The sequence below is a fragment of the Artibeus jamaicensis genome, unplaced genomic scaffold (assembly GCF_021234435.1).
Source record: "Artibeus jamaicensis isolate MK-2021 breed Jamaican fruit bat unplaced genomic scaffold, CSHL_Jam_final contig_76, whole genome shotgun sequence".
Lineage (NCBI taxonomy): Eukaryota > Metazoa > Chordata > Mammalia > Chiroptera > Phyllostomidae > Artibeus > Artibeus jamaicensis.
Genome location: NW_026521954.1, coordinates 13,624,007 through 13,640,784, shown reverse-complemented (window position 1 = coordinate 13,640,784; position 16,778 = coordinate 13,624,007). Strand labels below are relative to the sequence as shown.

Here is a 16,778-nt window from a genome sequence, read left to right as displayed (position 1 = left end):
GGACAATGAGCAAATGCTACATGAGTGAGAACACCACAGTCCGGTACTGTCTGAATGTCCATCAACACTACTTTAACTTGAGGAATCTTTGACTCTGTTTCTGGTCCAGGATGGCCCAGTAATCCCGGCACAGGCGGCTCATGTTAGCTACAGTGCCCACGCTTAATAAGGGGGTTGTATCCAGGAGGGAAAAAAGGAGCAAGAATCCCAAATAGCATTGTGCACTTGGTTTCCTCCATTTCGGTACAATGTATATCCTTAAAAATCTTGCTTTATGAAACCCTAGAGATGACCTAAATGCTCATGATAAGAGAAAGGTTAAAAAATTGTGGAAATGTTACTATGCAACTGTTTTTAAAAAGAGAACGAAGTTTGTATGTGTAACCTGGAGAGAGGTATCCAAAACAAGTGTTGAATGAAAAGAGCAAGTTTTAGAACAACGTGCACGCAATGCTAATCCAACAGCAAGCACTGTGGAGCAGTGGGGACATCCTACACCCGACTGCGTGACACAGGAGCCCCCCCAAAATGGTCCACAGCAACGCAGTTTAACACAGGCACCGCCAGCCAGCCGCTGGTGCTAACCGAGTCCATGACACAGCATGAGAATGAAGAACCGAGTTTTCAATTCTAATTAATTTAAAGTGGGATTCAAATAACCACGTGTGGTTTCTGTATCAGATGGGGCAGATATATAACACAAGTCATCTTGAAACATACTCCACATGAACAAATTAGTAAGTAAACAGGCACACAGACACATACATACGTGTGCATGACTCACAACTGCCCACGTGAGCAGAGCGGGGGGATGTACACACGAGTAGCCTGTGGAATTGGGTTGTGGAGGAAATAGGGAGGACCACTGCCACTTGTTAGTTTTTCCACTTTGACACTATCTGAATTCAATCCTTTTCTGAAGAAACACGCATGTGAAATGCCCTCTTTCTATCTTAACGAGGGACCAGGAACGTCACTGCGATGTAATACGTACAATCAGCTCCCGGTGTTTCTTCTTCAGGGACTGGTGGCGCTCTCGAAGCTGATTGGCCATGAGTTTGTACTGGTCCCGTTCCTGCTGGCACGTGTCCAGCTCCTTGGAGAGGATCAGCAGGGCTTCCTTCTTGCTCTCCAGCTTCCTCTTGCACACCAGGTACTGCAAAACAAATCCAAGGGACTGGTCAAAACGTCAGCAGGCCTCCACCTAGCACACCCTGCGGGGTTGGCTTTTTATTTTGTTCTGTTGCTTTTTTTGTTTTTAGAGATCATATACCCAGACACATCTGTCAGTAACTGACACGCACCCAAAGGCTGCAGCAGTACCTGACCTACCTCCCTCATGACAGAACTGAAATCTTGGACGTTCACGAACTCTGGCAAACTGGGGCTGATAAAATCATTTCATTGACAAATAAGTAAAATAGTAGAACACTTTTCAAGAGTTATATAGCCGAATAAATAGATAGCTGGGCCCCAGTTTTTGTTTAAAAAGGACGTATATATCCAAGGAAGATTATGTACAATTTTCTTAAAATTTTTCAAAATGATAGATACAGAAACACATTAACAACACGTTTGTACATTACTAACAATTATCACTTGGTTGAAAAATTATTGGCATAGCTTTTAAATTTTTACCCTTTTGCTTTCCTGCATTTTCTAAATTTTCTAGAACAAACTCATATGGCTTTTATAATTTAAAAAACACAAAAATGCTATTAAAAATAATTTAGTTGAACCATAGATCTCTGCGATATTTGCACCTGTCCAGGCAGCAGCAGACACTCTCTCCCTGGAGAATCGTCCTTCACCAGCTTGGCCAAGATTTGCACAACTTCTGTGTCTCCGGTGCAGCCCCCTCCCACAGCGACCAATTTCACGAGCTCAGTATTTGAGCCACATTTTGAATTGTCCCCCAACATTCAGGTGCACCTTCTGGGAACTCTCTGTCCCTCCTTCTCCCCACCTCCCCGCCTACCTCGCACCATCCTCCCCTGAGGATCCTCCGCCACCCGGGCCAGGGTGAGCCTCCGCCGGCTTCTTTATTTCTATTGGCTACGCTGCGCAGTCTGGGGCCATTCGCATGTGTGAAATGTGGCACGAAGTACCTTTGGAATTTGCCCCGTAAAAGACCAAATTCAGAGCATTCATGAAAACAATTTATAGTTTCATTATCCACTCTGACACGAGCACTTTGTCATTACGGACGCTCGCACAAAGCAGAGGGACTCAGCACTCCTGTGCCGTGGAACCAGGGCTCTTCCAGGGACAAAAAGCATTACTCATATACAGTGCTTGCTCGGAACTGACTTTGTTAAGTTCCATTTCAAATAAATGAAAGGGGAAAAAGAGAGTTTTGTGCATTAGCACAATTTTGTCGGGAGCCTTTTCCCCCTTAAAAAAAAAAAATTGCTTAGCGTCCAAAACAAAGGGGAAAGAAAAGCCATTTGGAGACGGATTTGTGTTCTAAGAGAGGACACTTCCACCTTGGATGAATCTTATCCCGGCAGTAATGAGGTTGGAACCCTGCCTTAAAACGTCCTGGGTTTGAAGACTTTGACATCGTCTTCACGGAGGCAAAAGGGTTCTGTTGCCACAGTGATTTCTTGAGACTAAAATCCCCAGTGAGTAAATACCAAAGGTAAGTGGCTCAGAAACCTCAGCTGCGATGTCCTAAGGGAGGTATTGAGACTCCACAGGAAAAAAAAATATCGTTTACACACAATTGAACAGACCTGCCCTTGTGCCTGCAGTTCCTTGCCCTTAATCAGCAGCCTCCATTGTCAGTGCTATTAGTATCGGTGTCACCTTTGGCCCTTTAGTTAGTCAGATCCAAACAGGAAGCCCCAAAGATACTCAGTGTCTTCCGACTTCAGGGAAGAAAACCCCAGTACCATGGAGACATTGTCAGGGGCAGTGGGCAAGCTGAGTCGTAACATCCGGTCTACTGATGGGGAACAGGTCAGAGCCAGTACTACCTGCAAAGTGCAAATTCAAGTTCTCTGACTTTGAACTGTGGTCCATTAGGATCCAAGAGAGAAGCCATTCCTCTTGCAGGGCCTGGTCCACATGAGGCCTCGGAAGTGGTACACCTTCCCCGTCACTATGAGGAGGTATCTGGCAGAAACTAGGCACAGAACTTCAGCCCAGACCTGGGGACCAGGATCTGAGGAGCAGGATTGCTGCAGTCCAGTTCCCCTCAGGGCATGGAAAACAGGACAATTATGAGTCTTAAAGGGTAAGAAAGCAAATGCATTCTGTGTAGAAGATGAAGCCACTCCACAAAAGGGCGGTTTTTAGACAGCCTCGGCTGGGTTGCTCTTTTGTCTGCTCTGCATGGTCTAGAACAGTGAATTTCAAAAATCGTACTCCACATCAATTGTTTCTATCAGTAGAACACATCTTAGGCTGAAACCTCATTTCTAAAGCAGCTCAAGGTGGCACTGCCCTGGCTGGAGGCGGGACGCCTCCCCTGTAGCCCCTGTGCCAGGTGTGGCCACATGGACAAGGAGCCCTGGAAAAGACTGCTCTGTACCACCTTGGGATGCTGGTGAAAATTCAGATTCCACCCTGGGTGGTGTGGCTCAGTGGATCGAGTGTCAGACTCTGAACCAAGGGGTCAGTGGTTCCATTCCCAGTCAGGGCGCATGCCTGGGTAACAGGCCAGATCTGCAGTTGGGAGTGTGCAAGAAGCAACCAATCAATGTATCTCTCACACATCACTGTTTCTCTCCCTCTCATCCTCCCTTCCTTCTTTGTCACTAAAAATAAATAAATAAAATATTTTTTTAAGAACGTAGATTCCTGGGCCCCAGCCCAGACCCACTAAATCAGAGTCTCCAGTGACTGGCTCAGGAATTTTCAGTTAGCACATGGCACCGGTGATTCTCATGCCCATCTACACTTTGTGGTGTCTCAGAAGTTAGAACCAGCTAGAGTAGTTCGGAAGGACTGAGAGGCCAGCGGCAATCCACCAGTTCAGGACCACGGAATGGTCTGAGAATCATTCTGGGGGTGTCTATGCCACCCCCTGGTGCCTGGAGTGGTTCTAAACCAGCGTAAGCATTTCCCTAAGAGCGATCAATGCCGATGTACCCTCTACATTCATCGCATTATTGGCAATAGCCAAGACACGGAACAATCCAAAGTGTGCACAAGGGAAGACAGGACAAAGAAGGCGTGGTGCACAGCTCCGAGGGACACTAACTACTCAGCCACGTGGAAGGTGGACCATTGCCCTTTGCGACAACATGGACGGATCTCGAGGGCATTCTGCCAAGTGAAACAAGTGAGATGGGAAAGGGCAAAAAAAATCATGTGACTTTACTCATATGTGAGACTATGGGACAAAAAAGTAACAAAAAACGAACAAAACAAACAAAAAAGTCACACGTGCAAAAAACAGAATCGTGGTTACCAAAGGGAATGGGGTGTGGGGGAGGGTGAATGGGTAAAGGGGTCAAATATATGGTAACAGAAGGAAGCTAGATTTTGAGTGGCGAGCCCACGAGTATACAGACATCGAATTGTATACCTGAAATTTTGATAATGTTATTAACTGATGTTACCTCACTGAAACCCAAGTATAAGCATGAACTACCGAATTTTTCAGACAGTAAGACATACCAGACCATAAGACGCACCTAGGTTTTGGAGGAGGAAAATAGAAATAAAAATTTGAAGCGGAAAATGTGGTAAAATATTTAATAACATAGGCCACCGCTGCCTCCCCCCACAGCGAGCCAGGTAAGCTACATTCAGACTCTAAGACACACCCCCACTTTTCCCCAAATTTGGGGGGGTGTCTTATAGTCTGAAAAATGCGGTATATATTACTGTATCTGTCCAAACATCCTACACATGCAGAGTCTCAATAAAACGACAATAGGGGCCCCTGGGAGGTGTGTGCTGGGGGGGTACTGGGGGGGGGATGGCACTGCTCACTCTCGTTCTACAGGGACGGTGGGACAGTCCCTGTGATGGCGGCTCTTAGCCTGTCCCATTCCTTATCTCTGGAACTGGAAATAAACAACAAAAACCTGGAAGGAAAGAAAAAAAGATGCTGAAGATCCTCCTGCTGGAGCTCTAACCAACCAGCAAATTCAGGGGTTTGCCCCTCAGCCGATAATAGCACAGAAAGGCAGGCCAGCCCAGTGCTTGGGGCGTCTGTGCTCCTGAAGGAGGATGAGTGGGTGTGGACGGCAGAAAGTCACCAGGCGGGGCGGGGCCCTTGTCCAGAGGTAGGTCTGATGCTGAGCTAATCCTAAACTATTGGGACCCCGGGAAAACCACAGAACACAAGGAACAAAGCAAGTACACGCTGTCTGGGCCTCAGTTTCCACATTTGGAGTATGAGGGGTATTCCCAGGGTGCCCCCAAACTGGAGGACCCCGTAATTTTAACACCAGCACCCTATACCATTGGGGGTGAAGGGTGTGAGGGAAAACACTGGGGTGAAGGGCTCCAGCCCAGGAGGTATGACTCCCCTGAAGTGCCCGGAAATTGCTTCCTCTGCCGTGTCTGGGACAGAGCTGGCTCCATGAGTCTGAAAGATCATCTACGGCAGCGGCAATGCCAGAGTCTCTACACAGCAGGGGCTTCAGCCGACTGGTTGGAGGGGGCGCTCAGCTGCGTTTACAAGAGTGAGAAAAGGGTAAATGTCTATGTGATCAGTACAAGTGCCTCTTCTCCAGTATTTCCAGGTCCCCTTCACTTCCCCACAGGGGGAGGGACATCCTTCCCCACTCCTTTAAGGCAAAGCCATGTAACCTGCTTTACCCAATAAAACGAGGCTGGAAGGGATGAGTGAAACATACAGGGTGGAAGCACTTAAGAGTCCAGGTAAGAATCACCAAGCTTTCTCCTCCCCTGTTGCTAGGTGAACATGTGTTGCTATGGAGGTGCCATAGGGAACAAATCGGCCCAGAGAATGGAGCCAACACAGAGACAAACTGCCTGGAGAGTCATTTGGGTCCATGGAGAAATCTGTGTGATCCAAAAATAAACGTTCACAGTGTGAAGTTTCAGAGGTTTGTGGCGGGGGTGGTGGTGGGGGGGGGATGTTTGTTAACTGAGCATAACCGAGACCATCCTGACTGAACAGACCCTGTTGAAGAATGGGGAACGGTGGAGGTTGTATTTGCTGCTGCTCTGTGCTTCTGGCCGGGGTTAACATTTCCACCATCACTATCAATGGCAACGAAAAACCCCAAAGTTTGCTGACAAATGCTTTCCACGTATGATCACCTTTAGTCTTCACAAGAACACGTGAGTTTACGGTGTTATTATCTTCATCTTCTAAATAAGTATGTGATGCTTAAATGGAAGTTTATGTAAGGTGCCAAGGAGTTAGCAGAAGCAGAACTCGAACCCATATCTTTGTAGAGCCAACCCCGTGAAACCCCAATTCCCAACACACTAAGCATTCTGTTCCTCACCCTCACACACACCCAGAAGAAACCCGGAATATCCCCAATGTTGGTCACTACCTTGAGCTGGTCTTCCCGGCATAAGAAAGCTAAGAAAGGGCGATTTTGCGTTTGGCTATTTTTTAGACCTAGGACAAATGGGTCAAATATTTACTTGTCTTTTCACCCAACCCCGTCTCTCTAAAACTAGTGGGCCTGCCTCTCTTTTCCTCAGATGCAAGGCCTGAAGGAAGAAGGGGAAAAAACAAACAAAAAAAATCCACAAGTGACTCTCCCCTCTGCTTCTCACAAGGCAGCCAAGGAGAAGCAGTGAGGTCTCCATTCACTCGTGGGAAGTGGGATAAGGTGAGACAGAGGGCCTCAAGGAGAACTAGAGGGCTCTCTTTTCAGAAGCGGCTTGGTCTTAACAGGGGGTTTCTGTAAGCTGTAGTTGGCCTCCCTGATTCATTCAACAATTATTTTCTGGATGCCTCCTACGTGTCAGGCACTGAGCCAAGCATTGGTATCCTAAAGGGTTAAATGTTCCTGTTGATTTTGAAAAGGAAAAACATGAAGCTGGGAAAACAAAATTTTACTTCCACAATCCCTTACGGATTTTTGGGAAACCCCCAAATTTCTAAAAACTTGCAAATGCATTCATACCCTGTTAATGACCTCAGCTGGTATGAGGCTGTTTCTGGTCATTTGGCCACTGAGTATGAATATTCATACATTTGCTGAAGACAAATCAATGTGTTTGAGTGCAGGCTGCTGCCTGCACCTCCTGGGGGTGATATAAGATGTACATTGTGCTTGCTGAATTCCCTTTAAAATGCCAAAAATTCCCGCAGCTGAAATATTTGGGGTCCAGGGGTTCTGGACAGGGAACCTAACTTTTGTTTGAAGGTCGCCCTTGCAATGTCTACATAGTCTCGAGGACATACGTAGGGCTAAAATCAGATCTTTCTCTCACAGCAACTGCCCCAAACCTAAGCATTTATTAGATTTCGACTTCCTCATGTAGTCCAGGAAAAACGAAAAGCATCCTGTATGCAGTAAATGTTCAAGCTGCCATAATGCTGAATTGCTGTTCCCACTGCCTCCTAATTTCTTTCATCTTTAGAATCAGCATGAATGCTGGAGCCGGGAAAGCCTCGCAGATGACCCAACTGACTGGCAAAGAACAAGGTCCCTGGCTGCCAGCATGTTCCGTAACTGTGTTCCAAACTGTGGGGCACGATACCCCAGTCTGGGCAGCGAAATCAATTCAGTTGCAGAACCTCATTTTCTTAAAAAAAAAGTTATGGAAAAGAAAACACCAGCATGAGCCCTGTGCAAAATTTTACTTTGTGGTAAGTATTGCTTTGTGGAATGTTTTTTGGATGTGTGTGAGAAGAAATACATCTATGTGCATATTTTTATGCATTTATTGTGGACTGTCATTTTAAAAGTTTGAAAACTACTATTCTATAATAAGCCACTCTGCACATTTTTCATTCGGGCAGTAAATATTTAGCAAAAGGCACCAGGAGAGGCAAGAGCGAGGCTGGTGGGCGGGCCGTAGGCAGGGAGGAAAAGCTACACAGAAGAGATGATGCTTCGAATGAGTTCTGAGTGATGAGCAGGTAGAAGAGGCACCAAATGACGGCCATCATGTGATAGAGATAATTAGCCATTTCTTTGGAATTGAGGCACAACTCTGATTAATCAATACCTGCTCTGCCCACTTCACCGAATCTATTGTGAGCTTGAAATATAGGTGAAATGCTAAACTTTGGCTGCATAAACTTTTTTCAAAATTAAAGATGTTATTTTAATAGCATTTACAGCATACAAAACACTGTCACAGACCCTCTCATTTGCTAGTCAACATTATATGACAAGTGGGACAGAAACTTCTCCCTGCTTTACTGACAAAACAGAAGCATCGCCTTCCTCAGAGTCACAGAAGTAACAACTGTCACCTCAGACTGGGACTCCTACCCATTAATCCCAGGCTCTTCTCCCTGCTCCGTAACGGTACCAAGTAAGTTGTTAGCAGATCCGCACATCACCTCTCTCGAGGCCAATCACAATTTTTTAACAAGATGCTCTTGGAGATGATTGTGGAACTGAAAGCAATGCATTCGAATGCATGGTATTTCCAGACCCTGTCTGGAACACTGGCATCCCCACTGGGACCTTTTCAGACCTGCTCCAGCGGCAGTAGCTGAGGGGCAAGAAGCCCCCAGTGGATTTGCTCAGTGATCAGCCACCTCCACACCCCTGAGACTTCAGGCTAGCTGAGTGGATGACAGGCTCACCACATTGGGGTCTTCACCAGCTGAATCAGAGACACAAGACACTTTATTTTTCAAAGAGAACTAGCACGTGTAGCTGTGGCAGTTGTGACAAGGGCCCTAGCCCTTGTCTCTTGGCTAACTCCAATCCCACCATGACCCCCGCCCCATTCGAGGGGGTTCATTCAGTCCAAAGGTCTCCATGGCCATCTCTGTGCCAGTTTCCCCCACACTGACTCCCACACTGACCCCCACAGCGCATGACCATCTGGGCATCAAGAGGCATCTCACACTGAACCCTTAGTCTCCCCTCGAACCTGCCCCTCCCCAAATCTTCCCTTTTGGTGAATGGTGCAAACCACATTCGGTGTTCCATGAACACCTTGCAGTCATCCTCGCCTCTTCTCCTTCTCTCCCAACCCTCATTTAATCCATCAGCGAATCCTATGGGCATTCCCTTCACGAGCCACAACAAATTAGAACGCTTCGCACCCACTTCCACCACAACCACCCTCATTCAAGCTACCATCGCCTCTTGGTTGGACTGTGGTCCTAGCCTCCTGCTTCCACCTCCCACCTCTGCTCACCTACAAGAAAGAGGAAAACAGATGGCAGCACGTGGTCACTCAAAGTCCCCCCGTGGCCTCCCGTTACATTTAAAACGAAGTCCAGTCCTCCCACTTGCCTTTGTCACTGCTCTGCATCCTCCCTGGCCCTCTCTGTGGTCTCTGACCACATCGAGCCCACTCCAACCTCAGGGCCTTTGCACTCCCGCTCCCTCTGCTTGGATTGTGTGACCTGCTCCCTGGCTTCGTTCAAATCTCCACTGTAATACCTTCTTCTCGGAAAGCTCGCCCCTATCTGCCACCACTCAGACTCTCAAACCCTCACACTTTCCTTCACAGCTCTTAGTACTTAACCTTGAGTCATACAATAAATCACTGGTTTATTTTCGGTATCTCCCCCTCTGTGACAGCAAGGACTTGGCTTTTTCATTCCGCATCCCCAGCACTAAGAACAAGGCATGATACACAGCTGGTGATCTGTCTGAAGAGAATGAGAAATCTTCCTACATTATCTTATTACAGCTGCAACATCCCTGTGACATGATGTTGTCCCCATTTTACAGATTCTCAAACTCACAGCTAGTGAAGACCGCAGGAATCATCTCAGACAGGCCCCTCATTCTACAGATGGGAAAACTGGAACTCAGAATAGTGCACTGACTTATTCAAGGCTGGCTGGTAGGACCCACAGCTAAAACCTAAACTGAGGCTTCTTCTCCTCCCAAGTTCAGCACTCTCTCCATACTCCCGAATTGAGATGTATATTCCTCTTAGAGAGACATAAATGCCTATGGACTTACAGTGGTACCGGGTACATTTTTTATAGTAATCATAACTATTAATGTAATAAAATAGGTAAGGAGCCTGACCATCATTTACTAACAGTTACTCACAATAGTCACTATTGTTAAATAGTGACAGTATGCTAAATGCTGGACGGAGATTCAAACAAGGCTCCCAGAACAGAGAAAGGACGTTGAGAACAGGCCGGAGGAGCTGGGACACCTGAGTTCACCCTTGGCCCTGCGACTCACTAACTGTGATCAATTACTTAGTTTCCCCGTGACTCAGTTTCCCGAAAGCTATAATTACAGTACCTTCACAGGGCTGATGCGAGAATGAAAAGCATTCACTCATACATGTAAAACACTGAAGGTAGTAAGGGTTGCAGGCACCTTAACTGTCACCACCACTCTGTGTCACTAGGAGAGTGAGCCCAGCTTGGCAGAGAAGGTGCTCAGAGTCGGAGGAACATGTGAACATTGGAAAGGAGTTCTGAAAAAAGCAAGTCGAGGAATTCCTTCTGTTCAGGGATAAGGGAAGTTGTGACAGGTAGTGGGGACAAGAAAACAGTACTCCTGGGAAGGAAAACGGCCGCAGCAGAGCGAGAGGTGAGACGTGGGAAGTCGGAACAGGGAGCCCTGCACTGGGCTGGGGAGGGGGAGGTGAGAATAAAAGCTGTGTGTGCGTGCGTGCACGAGGGCGATGGAACTGGGGAGAGAGGGAGGTGGTGGTCAGGTCAGGAAGGGCCCCGACAGAGTTCACATTGTATTCTTCCAGCAGACAGGAGCCCCAAGGGGCTTGGACCAGGGGAGTAACATTAAGAATCGCTTTAGGAAGACAATTTCACCCTGACATCACTGTGGAGGGGAGGCTGCTCCATGACATGGTCGCTGTCTGTCCCTCATGTTGGCCCTGGGCCCAAACGGAGGTTGCTTTCTGCAAACCCCCTTAGAGACGGACCGTGACTGATGCTCATTCTGACATAAGTCAGCACCACGCCCCCACCCATCTCCGGCTCTGTGCTCGGTCTCGGAACTGGTTGTCCTCCTGACCTGTTCAGCATGTAAAGTAACTTCCCGAGCCTGGTAGAACTCACTCACTAGCCCCCGACCCCAGGCCCCTCCTTCACCTATGTCATTCTCTGGCCTCTGCCAAGCGGGCGTGGAGATGCGTTTCATCTTGTAGCTGCCCAAAGACACGCTTGGTACCGAAGTTTCCCTTAACGACCTGCATTAATTGTCAGGCCGGAGTGGCCAGCCTCGTTCTTCGGTCCCTCCTGCCCTCTGTTTACAGAATAGATTTTCAGGCTCCAGGCCTCTCCCTGGATCTGTGTGTGTCGACAATCCTGTGATGTAAACTCTCGCAGACTATGTACAGCTTGGGTAGACTTTGTTGCCAAGCACACAGGTGGAGGGGAAGGTGGCTGGGGTTCAGGCCCCCCCGCAGTTTGCCTCTGGATCCTGCAGTTTGATTTGTCAGGCCTACGAAGCACACACAGGTTTTGGTCTTTTTAACGTGGGGTCTGTCTTCACCTTGTCTAACACAATATTGTTTGCCAGGCTGCTACCAGACACACACATGGATCTAGACACAGCCAAGGCATCTGGCATCAGTATCATATTAGTGGGCGACTGGGTCACACGGCCACCGTCCCCCACGCCCCAAAGGCCTGAGCTGAGCAGGGCAAACCACAGAAAAATGTCCCACTTTCCGGTCACTCAAGTGGGTTCAAGGGACACACACTCAGTTCTCCTTATGCCTTTGTTTTCACTCCTTAGTCAAGGTGTAAAACTGCTTGTCAAATTCATGTGCGGTGTAGGGGCCAGGGATATTTATGCTCCTCTCTAACCCCACAAAAGGAGGGTTTGGCTTGTTTTCAAAAGAAAGGGTGAAGAAAACAAATCAGTATTTTTTGGAATGTCTACTCTGTGCCAGAACAATAATAATGAGAAGACCTTATTTGATTACAACAGTGAATGCAGCAGCCACTGAGTAGTGAACATCACTACTTTCCCAATGGTGCTAACTGCCTCACTTGAAACACATTTCATCCACCGGCTGCCCTGTGAAACAGGTTGTATGCCTAGCCCCATTTTTGAGATGAGGTTGCTGATGCTCAAGAGGTCAGTTTATCCTTCACCACAAAGGTAATCCGTGGCAGAGCCGGACGGTTCTCTGCGTGTGCCCATCAGGACCGTTGTGTGATAAGCAACAGTAACTGCTCTCTAACGAGGGAATGATCTGCTGGAAGGATGCTGGCACTCACAGAATTGGCAGGAGGGCAGAGAAGTAAACTTAGAAACACGCAGGCAGCAAGGGGACTCTGCAGGCTGAGGCAGGACCAGGGACGACCAGGTCTCAGTGAGGAAAGCGGGGTCAGAGGCCACCCAACGGGGCAGAACTGAACTCATGGTGTGTCGCTCTTTCTGTCTCTCTGCTCAAGAGCGTCTCCAGCTGGCCCACAGCAGATCAGTGCCATCCTGTGCCTTGGGGGAGGACAAGCCAACCAGATCATGTCCCTTCGAGCGGCCCCTCCGGACTGCATCCGGGGGTGACAGCCGCCCAGTGGAAGTGCGGTTGAGAAGGAGAAACGAGCACCAGGAAGGAAGAGAACCTCGAATGTTCGCCACGGTCACCACGGCAGATCTGTCCACTGAGCTCCTGCCTCACCCTCGTTCCTCTTCTAGGGAACGCGTGAAGGGCAAACAAGAAACGGCGGGTATTTAATAATCATCCTTTTTATGCTAATTAATTTCGGAGTCTCTATTAATCATACACAGAAACACAGAGACGCTGACGTTTCCGTGGCCGCCGTGGGGCACGCGCCTACCCACTGCGGAGGGAAAAGGCCGCACACCAACCAGACTGGGTAACATGTGCAATGCAAATGGAATAAACTCAATAACGTGCGCCCAGCTTTTGGCATATATACTGGATATCATGAAATATTTTTATTGTCCTTTCAAACAGAGCTCTCTTTTGAAGTGCATTCCAATTACGTTTTTAAAGCAGAACTCATAGCTTATCTGTCCATGTTAATTCGTGCCCGCCCACAAACACCAGGAAGGTAGCCTTGTGCTTATCGTCTTGGGGAACGGAACACACAGTTTTCACTACTGAGTGGCTTTTATCTGCCCGTTTACTGTTATCTGCAATAAAGCAAGTCATAATTGCTACAAGGAAGATCATAATAATTAAATGACTATCTGACATACTACATTACTATCTGGATGGCTTTACGACCAGATAACTGCTGAGAGAGGTGAGGGTAGCGGGATGGCAGGGAGGGGCCTCTCCAGCAAGGGACCCCTCTGTCAAACAGTGACTGGTGGTCCTTGGAGACCAGCACTGATGGGATCGGGCCGGCTCTCACTTGCGGCTGCAAGAACATGGCCTGCTAATCCACAAGGTTTCTCAGTGTCATGATGAACACATGACACTCAAGCCCAGGAATAATTTAGAGATGTCTCAGCTGCAGACTCTCTCTTAGAGTTATTTCCTCCTCTGGCCCCTCTCAACTGCCCACTCTCTTACTGCCCCCTCTCTCCTTCCCTTCCCTCCTCCAGCCAGGAAAACCTCCTTCCCCATCCAATAAGCAACTCCAGGTAAGCAGGTTTCAACAATCAACATAACTTCTCCAACCTCAAAGAAGTCCCTCCCCCCATTCCCGGAACCCCTACTTTGCCCTGCTCAGTGATCGCCGGCTGGGACCAAGTCCGCACCCTCCTATTGTCCCCCTACCTACCTAGTCTAGGCACCAGTCTCTCTGAAAGCCATCAGTTAGGTCCTGCCACTCTTTAAAAATGCCTCCATTAAGGAGATTGGCAAACAAGAGCCCTTCATGGGGGAAAAATGGGGACAACTGTAATCGAACAACAATGTTTTTAAAAAACCCTTGCATACATTCCTGCAGTCCACCTCTCGGACTTCTCCTGCCCCCTGTGTCACCGTCGGTCCCACCTACAGGTACTCAATCCCCCCCCCCCTTGTCTTGTCCTGGACCCAGCTCCCAAGTCCTTGTCTGGAAAGACCCCTGCCATCCTTGGGGCCGAGGAAGAACTGGCTCCCGGTGACCATGAGGCGTTCTGGCCACGCCCTGATCGGCGGCCACACGGCAGCACCGCCCCCGGCCCTCCTGTCCGCCTCCCCCTGCCAAGGCCCCTTTGCCACCGGGGTCATTCGCCTCTGCATCGCCAGAGCAAGCGCGGCTCCTGCCCCCGAGAGAGTGCTCAATAAATATTTGAGAAATCAGTAAATTTCAGTTTTCACTAAGGTGAAAAGTATATATATATACCTATTATATTAAAATTTACTCTTATATTTGTAATACACAGGGTCCGGCAGAAGTAATGCCTGCTTGAGTGTGGCTGGTACCGTAATAATACCAGTGTAATAACTTGGAGTTTTAATTTGAACATTTCCCCTAAAATGTCATATGGAGTGCTTAGTGTGATATTGTTATATTGCAGAATTACATGCTTACGGTTTTGTAATAAAGGATTTTGTAATAGAAGAGAGGCATTATTTGTGCCGGACCTATCAATTTATTAAGCCCCAATCTCTAAATCCCACTGTAGCATCATGTTTACATGAAAAACGTCCAATGACGTGAACCCCATGTGTATGGAGAAGTGCTCATTTTTATCGCTTACAATGAGTACTTCCCTATGTCAAATGACCATATACTCAATTCACCACCTTCATCTCCTAAAGTCTCGCAGATTCGCCACTCTAGGTAGGCAGACAAAAGACTTGGAGATACACGTACGGGTATATCTAACCCGGCCAGACGGAGCTGAGGCATCTGCAGCATTGAAAGCCACGTGGCAGCAACCACACGCTGGCGTGCTGGGCGCTGAAGTCCCCCGGCCCCCACGGCAACCCCGGCCGCGCAGCACCACTGGCCTGTGCCTCTCTCCTGTGCATTGTGCCCGAACCTCGGTCTCCAGCTGTTCGGCTTCCTGAGCATTTCCCCAACCCCTGCCTAAGTCTGTGCTCCCCTCTAAGGTTCAGATAACACTTCAGCAATTTTGAGTTGGTAACCTAATGACTCTAATGCCATTCTCTAAGATAATTTTTTTAAATAATCTATCTTTCTCAGAGTCATCTTGGTGGTTTCCCCTCTCCAGTATTACTTTTGACAGGCAAACTTTGATTATTTGAATGCCCCAGGGGATGTGCTGAATTTTAAGTGAGATTTCAGGTAATTGGAAGAGTGTATAATGTGAACTAGAGTAGCTGGCGGGTATGCAGATGCACTGACAGCCGTGGTTAACTGGAGTTCTGAATAAGGAAGGTTTGTCTGAATATCTATTTCAATCCTCTCACTCCTGTTATTTCTCTTTCCTCCCTCTCCCCATCTTCCCAGTCCCTATGCTCTACAAAGAGTGGCCCCTGCTCTTTTCAGGCCTGAAAAGGAGGAACAATGATGAGGAAGAAGCACAAGAAGGAAAGATTGGCTTTCCTTCTGGTTGGCCATGGACGGGCCAGGAACTCGCATCCGATGTGCTGAAGAGAGTATATTTTTTGGACACTGTTGCTGCCTAGAGTGAATTTGCAGTCTTCCCACTGCTAGGCTGATCCAACTTGGCTGCAGGCCCAGATCCTGGCAGTGGGGTGTGCGGTTCTGGTTTCTTTCAGGATGGAGCACTGAAGTTACCCAGGCCCCTGCGGCTCTCCCCTCTCCAGGTTGCCAGGGGCCTGGGATACCCTGTATTCAGGGGACAGTTCACATCACCAGTTCTCACAGATGGCATGACATTATGTAAGTCACATGTGGCATGTAATGATAGATTCTCTGATTACCTCGTTACGTGATACTCCAATTCAGTTGCAAAGGGCTTTTCTTGTGGGCTAGGGCACAGTAAAAAGCCAGCAAGGCATGGACAACTTTTGGTCAGACTGTCTTTAAAAGCTGTCAAAATACTGTGGTTCATTTCTCCCTTGTCTCAAGAAGAAGTCAAAAAAATACCCTAACATCCCCACTATCGATGAGCTACAGCGCCCTCTTGCATATCTACCAGCTCTTAGCCTGTCGTGTCTGCCCCAAATACCAGGTAACTAAGGGTACCCGGAGCAGTGCCTTCCCTCCATAAATGAGGTCCTGAGAGGCTTAAGGGGCGGCATCTGCCAAACTAGAACTGATTCCTGGACCGTCCTTTGACAGAAGGTATTCAGGAGATAGAGGCGTTAAGGAGTTATTAACAGAAGCAACATGGCGCCTGGGATTTAGAGTAAAGCGTGGGTTTCACTGCCATCACCCACCACTGGGCACGAGAAGCCATTCGCCTCCTCTGCGCGTCAGTTTGCTCTTCTGCAAACAAGGACATGAATAACCATCATCATCGGGAGGCTACTCAGTGCCCAAGGATGACTTAGCATGTCACACAACTAAATCATAAATCCTCGTCACAACTGCAAAAAGTAAACATTATTCTCTCCTTTTACAGATCAGGAAACTGAGGTTCCCAGAGATTAAAAAAATAAATCATGCAGTTTGTAAGGACGGGGTGGGAACTGAACCCAGGCCTGTCCCATGCTCTTCCTGCCAGTGTCCTGCCTCTCCCAGGGAAGAGTCTGTAAGACAACACATGTAAAAATAAATACATTCTGAAGGCGCCAATCTTATTATCACAGCAATCAGAAGAACTGTGTCGATCCTATTCAAAGAAAGAAAACAATTCCTATTCCTAAGTTTGCTGACAAACCCTGCCTTCCTGGAAAATGTTATCTCCCCGGGGGCA

General features: G+C 48.0%; 1 protein-coding gene across 3 annotated transcripts in view; it reads right to left on the bottom strand.

The window, feature by feature from the left end:
- CCDC149 (coiled-coil domain containing 149) overlaps nucleotides 1-16,778 on the bottom strand; it is a 96,068-nt gene that overhangs the window by 59,217 nt on the left and 20,073 nt on the right. For all 3 annotated transcript variants that reach the window (XM_053672366.1, XM_037155508.2, XM_037155509.2), the window contains exon 2: nucleotides 995-1,156. In XM_053672366.1, coding sequence (XP_053528341.1) covers nucleotides 995-1,156 — 162 coding nt within the window. The remainder of the gene's footprint in view (nucleotides 1-994; nucleotides 1,157-16,778) is intronic.